This window comes from Oreochromis niloticus, linkage group LG12 (assembly GCF_001858045.2).
Source record: "Oreochromis niloticus isolate F11D_XX linkage group LG12, O_niloticus_UMD_NMBU, whole genome shotgun sequence".
Lineage (NCBI taxonomy): Eukaryota > Metazoa > Chordata > Actinopteri > Cichliformes > Cichlidae > Oreochromis > Oreochromis niloticus.
The window spans coordinates 823,841-831,700 of NC_031977.2; the positions used below are offsets into that span (position 1 = coordinate 823,841).

General features: G+C 43.9%; 1 protein-coding gene across 1 annotated transcript; it reads right to left on the bottom strand.

The window, feature by feature from the left end:
• Positions 1-473: 473 nt before the first annotated feature.
• ube2l3b (ubiquitin-conjugating enzyme E2L 3b) lies at positions 474-6,711 on the bottom strand. The gene is made up of 4 exons (XM_003457029.5): positions 6,559-6,711; positions 4,662-4,757; positions 4,393-4,579; positions 474-1,840 (listed from the first exon to the last, which is right to left on the bottom strand). The coding sequence occupies exons 1-4, from the start codon at positions 6,583-6,585 to the stop codon at positions 1,686-1,688; spliced, it is 465 nt and encodes a 154-aa protein (XP_003457077.1). The 5' UTR covers positions 6,586-6,711; the 3' UTR covers positions 474-1,685.
• Positions 6,712-7,860: the final 1,149 nt, after the last annotated feature.

Here is a 7,860-nt window from a genome sequence, read left to right on the forward strand (position 1 = left end):
TCTTTCATATGTTTTCACCATCTAAATCTAATAATGTGTTGGTAGATGCTACCATTACTATTGTATGGCACAATTTTATCTGTATGTGCTTATAGCATGGAGTTTAACTGCTAACTGTCAGGACTACTGTGGGCCTCCATTATTCACCGAGCTGTAAATAAAGGGTCCGTTGGAGTGAACGGAGATTTGATAGTTTGACTTCAGCTGTTTGTATGTTATAACTTTGCTTTTCTTCAGACCTACAGCAGTGAGCTCTCTGCAGCCCTGGACTGACAGCAGTGTGTTACCTCTGTTAGCCTGTTTTTTCCCCTCGCTGCGCTCACTGAATACCTATGTGTGGTTTAATTTAAACACCAAATCCCAGTTTATACTGGAACAAAGTGCGAGTGAATCTGTCCCTCTGTAATCCAAGTATTCAGTGCTCATTAAGCAGCACTGGATCCCCACAGCACCAGGAAAACATGGAGGCTGAATGGTAAGCCATCATCTTTATTATGAAACAATATTGGGACCAGATCAAATAGCTGTTACATGGTGTCGTTTGGCCGCTGCAGTCCCTTTCCATGTCCCGGCACATCCCTGGACGGCCAGCCCTCTCCCAGCTGCCTTCTAGGTTACTGTTTCTCGGACGATCTCCAGGAGCTGATCCAAGCTTCAAGCTTAGTGTCTCCTTCCCCCAGCGTGATAAGTTAGGCCCCTCTCAGCTGGGTAGCTGACTATGTGAGTATGTCTCAGTGTACTACAGGTTCCTGGTTCTAAACATGGTTATACTGGGCACCCAAAAGGAGGAAAGGGGACATGCATGGAAATTCAAATCAATCCAACACATTCTTGCAGATTTTATACACAAGTGTCAATCAAAAAAAAGAAGTTTGGGAGCCAATGGCTGTTGAGGAGGGCGGGTGAATGGCTAACCATCTGTGATGCAGAAGTTTTCAGCTGCATGTTTTTAGTGTTTGAAAATCTTTAACACTCGGAAATCATCTCTGGCATTTCTACAATAACTCGATTCATGTACGGCCTAACATTTTCAACTGTTACAGACTCTGGGGGAGGAGATGTGAGATGGACTGTTCCACACAGTACAGTGCATTTCTACAAGCAGTAGAGAGATGAAGGAAACATTGGCCTCGGGTCTGAGCTACGGCAACTCTCATCTGTTTCAGCTTAAAACGGTACATAAGATGGGCCAAATGAAAACCAACAAAACCAAAAACAAACACACTCGTCTTCTGCTTTTCAAAATAAAAGAATCAAATATTTATGACAAATCATGTCTAAGTGAGATCCATTTAAAACAGGAGCTGTTTCTACTGAGGAAAAGCCAAAAAAGCCCAAAGAAAATTAACACATCATGTTCCCTTAGCATTTCTTTTTTCCATTTTTCACTTTAAGAAAGAGTAGAAAGTTAGAAATGGTCTGGAGATTTACGGCGAGGAGGAGGAGGAGAGAAAGCGGTCTGATCCACAGAGAGTCCTGCTTGGCTGTCGCTGCCTGGCCTCAGCGGGGCAGCTCCAGGGCCGTTTAAAGGAGCGCTATGTGAAACGAGGGGGCCGAGGAGGTGACGAGCTGCTGGTGGGGGACGGAGCGGGGAGGGCAGAGGAAGATCAGTATTTGGTCGGACACGTGAAACAGAAGGGGGCTGGGGAGGGAGGCAGACAGAGGGCTACGCGCTCGTGACGTGATCAGTCCATTGGCCGCTTTTCTCCGTGTTTCTTTGTAAATTCTTCTGCATTCTTCAAGAATTTTTTACGGTCTTTTGAGTATTCTTCTGCTAGGTCGGCCCTCAGGGGATGCTCGGGCTGGGGGTCGTTCACCAGCGCGATGAGGGACTGAATTACTGAAAGACACGAAGGAGATCAAGTCAGACAAAATGCTTCCTGACAGACCACAGCCTCCACTTTCACAGCACTTTCTGTTTGTCAGGAGACTGCAGTGTACTGTGCCTTACAACTTTTTCACAACTATCGTCATATAAAGCAAAGAAATAGAAAACATTTCTAAAAAGTAATAAAAATATGCGGTTTGTGTACTTAGATAAGTCTTTAGAGTCAGAGTGAAGGCTCGTGAGTTTGTCATGAGAAAGTCCAACCTTCTTTGTCAGTCTCACATCATGCAAACAGACGATGCTGTACACCGTGTATGACTGTAGGTAACGCACACTGACAGTGTAAAGCACCTTCAGGTTAATGTTGCTGTGATTTGTTAAAATAAAACTGAATTGTTTGTGTTGTTTGTGGACGTTTAGGAGACACGCTCAGTGAATCCACAAACACAATAAACCCAGCATGCCATGATAGACCTGATCACCACATTTGGGTCGTTCTTCTGAAACGTGCACACATCATACAAGTTCACTGATAAATCCTTGGGACCGTTCTGAAACACTACAGAGGGCAGCGTCCAGCTTCTCCAATCAACAACTTAAACTGGGAACTGATTAACCAATGATGTTGCTGCAATATGTCATGTGCACAGTAGAGGTTAACCCCCATTTCAGCTGCGTGGTTGCATGTATGGTGTTTGTTGAGAGGACAGAGAAGCTCTCCCACGTCAGCAGAGTGAAGCTCAGCTTATGGGCAAACATTTTAAACTATTGAATTTAAAACTGTCAGATTAAAGATTAACCAGGGAGATGAAACCATGCAGTGTGACGTATGTAAAGATGTGTTTGACTGTTAAACAGTAGAAACCATTATAACCTGATCTATAATGAAAGGCCTTTTATTCACAATTGTTGCCAAAAGTTTACAGACACTCACAGTAACTTTTCCAGGCTGAAGCGACTGTACGGCACATCTTTAAGGACTTAAAAACAAAGAATTGGATGCACAATTTTAAATCAGTCTGTCAACTCAAAAGTCTCATCTGAGTCTGACTTTTCTCCACGTGGGCAGTTGCAGGTTAACGTGTTGATTTTCCAGCAGGGTCGACACCCTCGAGCTCCTCTTCTAAACCTCAGCAAAGTGCTAACACATCCAGATAACTTGCACTTATGTACAATTGTTTAAACTGGTGATCCCAGAATCTGCAGTCATTTAGAAATGGCTGTGCTGAGCTCCTGGGATGGTCTTAAAACCCCCAACATTAACCCAACTGAAGAGTTTGTAGACTGTGCTTAGAGAACGGCTCCATGACACCAAACCAACTGAAATGAACTCTACCCACTGTGGCCAAATATCCTGCCAGAACTATGCTAAAGGCCAAACCCCACTCACTGAGGGGCAGCTTGCTTTCAGTCGTAGTGTTGGTTACTTTTGACCCTGTGTGGATTAGAGAAAATCAATCCAAACTTGTTTTTAAAGTCGTTAAAGATGCACGCTGTACAGTCATGCCACCCTGAAAGAAACAAAGAACTCATTAAAAGACCCAAATTATAATGACATTTATACCCACGAGCACTGTGGGAAATTCTGACCACAGATCTCCCTCGTTTACACTAGCACCTCGTCTCCACTCCACTCTGTTTCCATTACAACTGAGTACCACCCCAACGATGATGGGGTTGTTATAGCAAGGTGGCCCAAACAATGGAGGAGACTGAGGATTATAGCTGCACCTGCACCCCATCGTTGGACCACAGTGTTGGTTTATGTGCAGCTGTTTCCCTCGATGTTTCACAAACACTGGTGGGGTTGATTGTTGTGAAGGACTCAGTCTGATGACATCACACTTTCAGCCCGATTCGGCTTGCTTGAAACCGTCGCCAGGTACTAAAAGCTGTCTGGCAGCAGGTCCTACCAGCTGAGGGAAAACACCGAAAACCGAGTCGAGTTGGTGCTGGATGAAACGATGCTGAGTTAATTCTTGTTTTTCACGTATACTTTACCCTGTGATAAACTCTGCTGGTTTTTGTTTGTTTTTTTCAAACTGAAATAACACTTGTTCTTTTAGTCAATCTTTAAGATTTAGGGAATAAATGTTCCCTAAATCGTGAGTAGGAGTGATCTCTGTGTCTCTTGCTTTGCTGATAAAACAAACAGGTTAGCAGCTGTAGTAGCAGCGAGATAAAAACACAGAGCCGTCTAAACGATGTGACTCTTTACTGAGTCACAGAATCGTCAGAGCTTCCTGTTACTATAGCTGTGCTGTTCAATAAATACAAAACATTTTAAACACTGTGTTTTGGATTATAATTACACAACCATGCGTGTGGACAAAACATGTTTTCTGCTCTGTTAGCCACACGGAGCACTTTGTGTGAAAATGCTTTGAGACTGAAAGACGGACTGAAGGTTTTGAAAAATGTCACAGTTACCGAAACAGGACAACGTTTTATTTTGGACACAGACTTTTTTTCCTGCAATCATCACGTCAGACCAAAATCAAAAGAACCTGCAACATGTGCACTTCTCCACCTCGAGCAGCCCTGTGTAAGACTTCAACACCAACCTTGGTCAGTTTTGGTGGCAGGCTTCCAGTTCTCTGCACTGATCACAGGCAAGCACACCTGGCCCTTCTCATCAATGTTGGGGTGGTAGATCTTTGTCTTGAATGTGATCTTGGGAGGCTTGAAAGGGTACTCGGTGGGGAAAATGATTTCAATCCTGAATGCACCTTTGTCATAAGGAGGGTTGTCCTGAAAGGGAACCAACAAGGTTAGTAAAGGGAACTTCGGGCCTACGTATCTCAGACCAGCCAGAGAAGGAACAGCAGCTTACAGGAACAATCAGCCCTTGCCATGCCAATAAGTTTGATTCCTCAACTTGAATGTTTCTGAAGTTTTTCATTCCAGACTTGCGAATCTCATCAAGTTCCTGAAAGAACAAGCACACAGTTGATATTAGAAAGGTTATTACAGTCAATACAAGAAAAATAAAACATGTAAGATTTTACAGAGTTAATCCTCTGGAGTGGACGGATGCACCATCTAAATGACACCACCAGTTTAGGACGGCATAGCAGGAAGACGCAGCCTCGAGTCTCTGTTTCAGCCTCCAAACTATACACCAGGTTTTAAATTATTTACACCACGCTCTTTCCTGAATGTTGATGTGAAGTCTAAGCAGAAAATAACAGTAAAGAAACAACAAGCTGATGTTGGTTTGGTTCCTGTTATCCACCTCAGAGGTCCTCAGTACTCAGCAGTACCACCTCCAGTGTTTTCAGGTAAAGAAAATCAAAGCTGATATACAATGAAACATCTCACTTAAAACAAATGACAAACCAACTGCAACAAACAAAGACATCTCAGCTTTGTAGAGTAGTATCAGTGAATTTGAGATCTGAGGATGTGTTCAGCGCTACAGGTTTTATTCGCAGTACGTGTACAGTGACCTGTTAAACTGCTTGGATTGCAACTATTTTGTTGCATAAAGTAGCAGCGTTGCACTTCATCTTGTCCTTATTCATCAAATGCTAAACAAACCCAACCCTTACAGCTAACAGGAGCGTTTCTCTTTCATTTCAGTGCAGCAGGCCAACAGTGAAAGTGAAAGTGTGCAGTATGTCCTCAAGTTTTTAAACTACAACCTGCATCCAGCAGTACCACAGTGAACCTGCTAGTTTTCCATCAGGTTACTGGTTCTGTCACTAGTTTGACTTACATTAGATTATGTTAGCTGTTAGCTGAAACCCACCCAGTGAGTGTCACATTCTGACCTGGCGCTTAGAGCCAGCCTCGCCGACGTGGTTCCATCTGTGACAGTTTTTTGTTGCACAGCTCGACGGTGTAAATGAGTCTAATACGTTTTTAGGCTAACGTGATTATGATTAATAAACAGCGTATGCCCTGTTTATGGTCCAACAGCACCGACGTTTGTTTCTCATGAATGAAATCCTGTTATTGTTAATCTGCATGTTCGCATTGAATCATTACACCCGTATCAGTGAGCCGGTTACAGCTCAGAGGCCAGCTTTGTTACTCCGGGTAAAACTTCCAACACACAGCCTCCTGTAACAGCAGTCATTCAGCGGAGTGTGCGTTTAAAGGCAGAAACGATAATCACGGAAACAAACGTAGGTTAACGCGGACCTTACGCAATATGCTACGACCACTACACAAAACGAAAGTAGCATTTAGTGTGTGTCGCCTTCAGGCCGCATTACTGGAAGTGTAACGCTGCGCTGTAGTTCACCCACACCCACTTCCTAATGGCGAACTTCAAAGTCTGATTAAGTTGAAGTGTAGCTAGCTGAGATCTGGGGATAGCAACTTAGCTGATTAGCAAACGTCTTATGCCGTGGAAATTGACACGATCTTGGGCTGCCCACTGCCGGATTGACTCCCTCTGTCACACAACTCAAGTGTTTCCGACGTTCAAACTGTAGATAAGAGACTTGAATGAGGTTTTTGGCAGCCCCGGGCAGGATCCCTGTAGATCCTCCGGCCTGATTTGCGACTGCTTAGTTGCCTAACGTTAATATTTGGTCGGCTAGGTGGTCAATGCTGACCTCTTGTTTCTGTTGAGCCTACAGCTACAGCTGGACACTGACGGTCACTTAGTGCAAATATACTCTGTAACGTGAACACGAGCCAAAGGACGGACGCGTGCACTAACCGTCAATACGTCCTTAAACATTAGAAACGATCAAAAAGAACGGCAACGACAGATTTACCTTGGCCAGCCTCCTGCTCGCCGCCATCTTGAAACTACTGTGTGTTCCCAGAATTCACTGCGCTGGGAATATGGGTCTGTTCCTGCGCTGAGGCTGATCAGGTTGGACATCCGCCTGTTTGTGAACATCCCGACGTGTCCACGACAGGAAGCGATGTGTTTAAATGCGGAATATCTGTAATTATATACGTTACAAACATGTTGGGCTGTGAGCCGGAGCCGCAGGAGGAGACCTGAACTCAGCTGTGTCCGCTTCACACGAGTTTTATTTTTTATTATTAATGCAGGTGTTCGCATGTGGACACCTGAAAACGCACCATGAGTTACACCTGTATGAGTCTGCTTGTTTAACCCTCAGCTCTGCTGTCAGTCTGTTGTAAATGGCTCATTCAACAGTCATGTGGATGGCAGAGAGCAAAAAGGTTTTCCATGTGCTTGCGTAATACTTTCAACAATAAAGTTTTATTTGAGTTCATGTTTCTACTTTAATATCATGTGTAAATTCATGTCCTCCCTGCACTTTCATTCTAAAGCGTGCCTCCACCTGCTCCATATGAACATCTGTGAATCTGTCCATCAGCACTGCAAACAAGTAGGAGCTCAGAGCACGTTTCTGATTTGGCCCCCCACTCTGAGCCCTCTGTCACTCCCACTGCACACATGGATGTGCTGCACCACCCTGCTGTAGAATGACCATCGTCTCTCTCAGTACAGGATGATGTAGCTCTGCAGGTCATCCTTGTACCTGAAAATTGAAAAGCAGTAGTCCACCTTCAGTTTGAATATTCAGACTGCATCGTCGCGCCTTATTTATAAACATATGTAGACTGTGTTATTAGAAATTATTAATTAACTTTAGTCTGATGGCATTTTGCTAGTTACCAGCTGAGCAGCTGATGTACTTTATTATCTGAGTTTGTTAAAGTTTTCTAATCAGATCACAGCTCTGGATCCTGGTGGCATTGAGTCTGTCAATATGCCTGTAAATGGATATAGATGGATTTATGCTGTTTATGTGGTTGTAAATTCTGTTTCACTGTTACACTTTGCTGTGACAGCACTGAGAGAGCAGGACAGAGAGGGTGAGAAAGAGACAGAGCGAAAAACAGGGCAAGATCTGACACGTAGTGAAAAATAATACACACCAGGGAAGCTTCTGTTTCACTGATGATGATTTTATAGAACTGATCAGTGTGTGTGGACCACAAACCTGCTCTTATAGAAAGTATTATAGATTATGTTGATCGTCTGCAGTGCCACAGCGTGTGGAGTGACAATGGTGACCCAAACACAGACGACCAGA

What these genes read in the sequence shown, in the direction of transcription:
- ube2l3b (XM_003457029.5), bottom strand. Translation starts at nt 6,585, where the DNA reads ATGGCGGCGAGCAGGAGGCTGGCCAAG. An exon ending in GGCAAGGGCTGATTGTTCCT is followed by an intron (nt 4,580 to 4,661) that starts GTAAGCTGCTGT and finishes GTTCCCTTTCAG; the next exon opens with GACAACCCTCCTTATGACAA. An exon ending in TGCCACCAAAACTGACCAAG is followed by an intron (nt 1,841 to 4,392) that starts GTTGGTGTTGAA and finishes CGTGTCTTTCAG; the next exon opens with TAATTCAGTCCCTCATCGCG.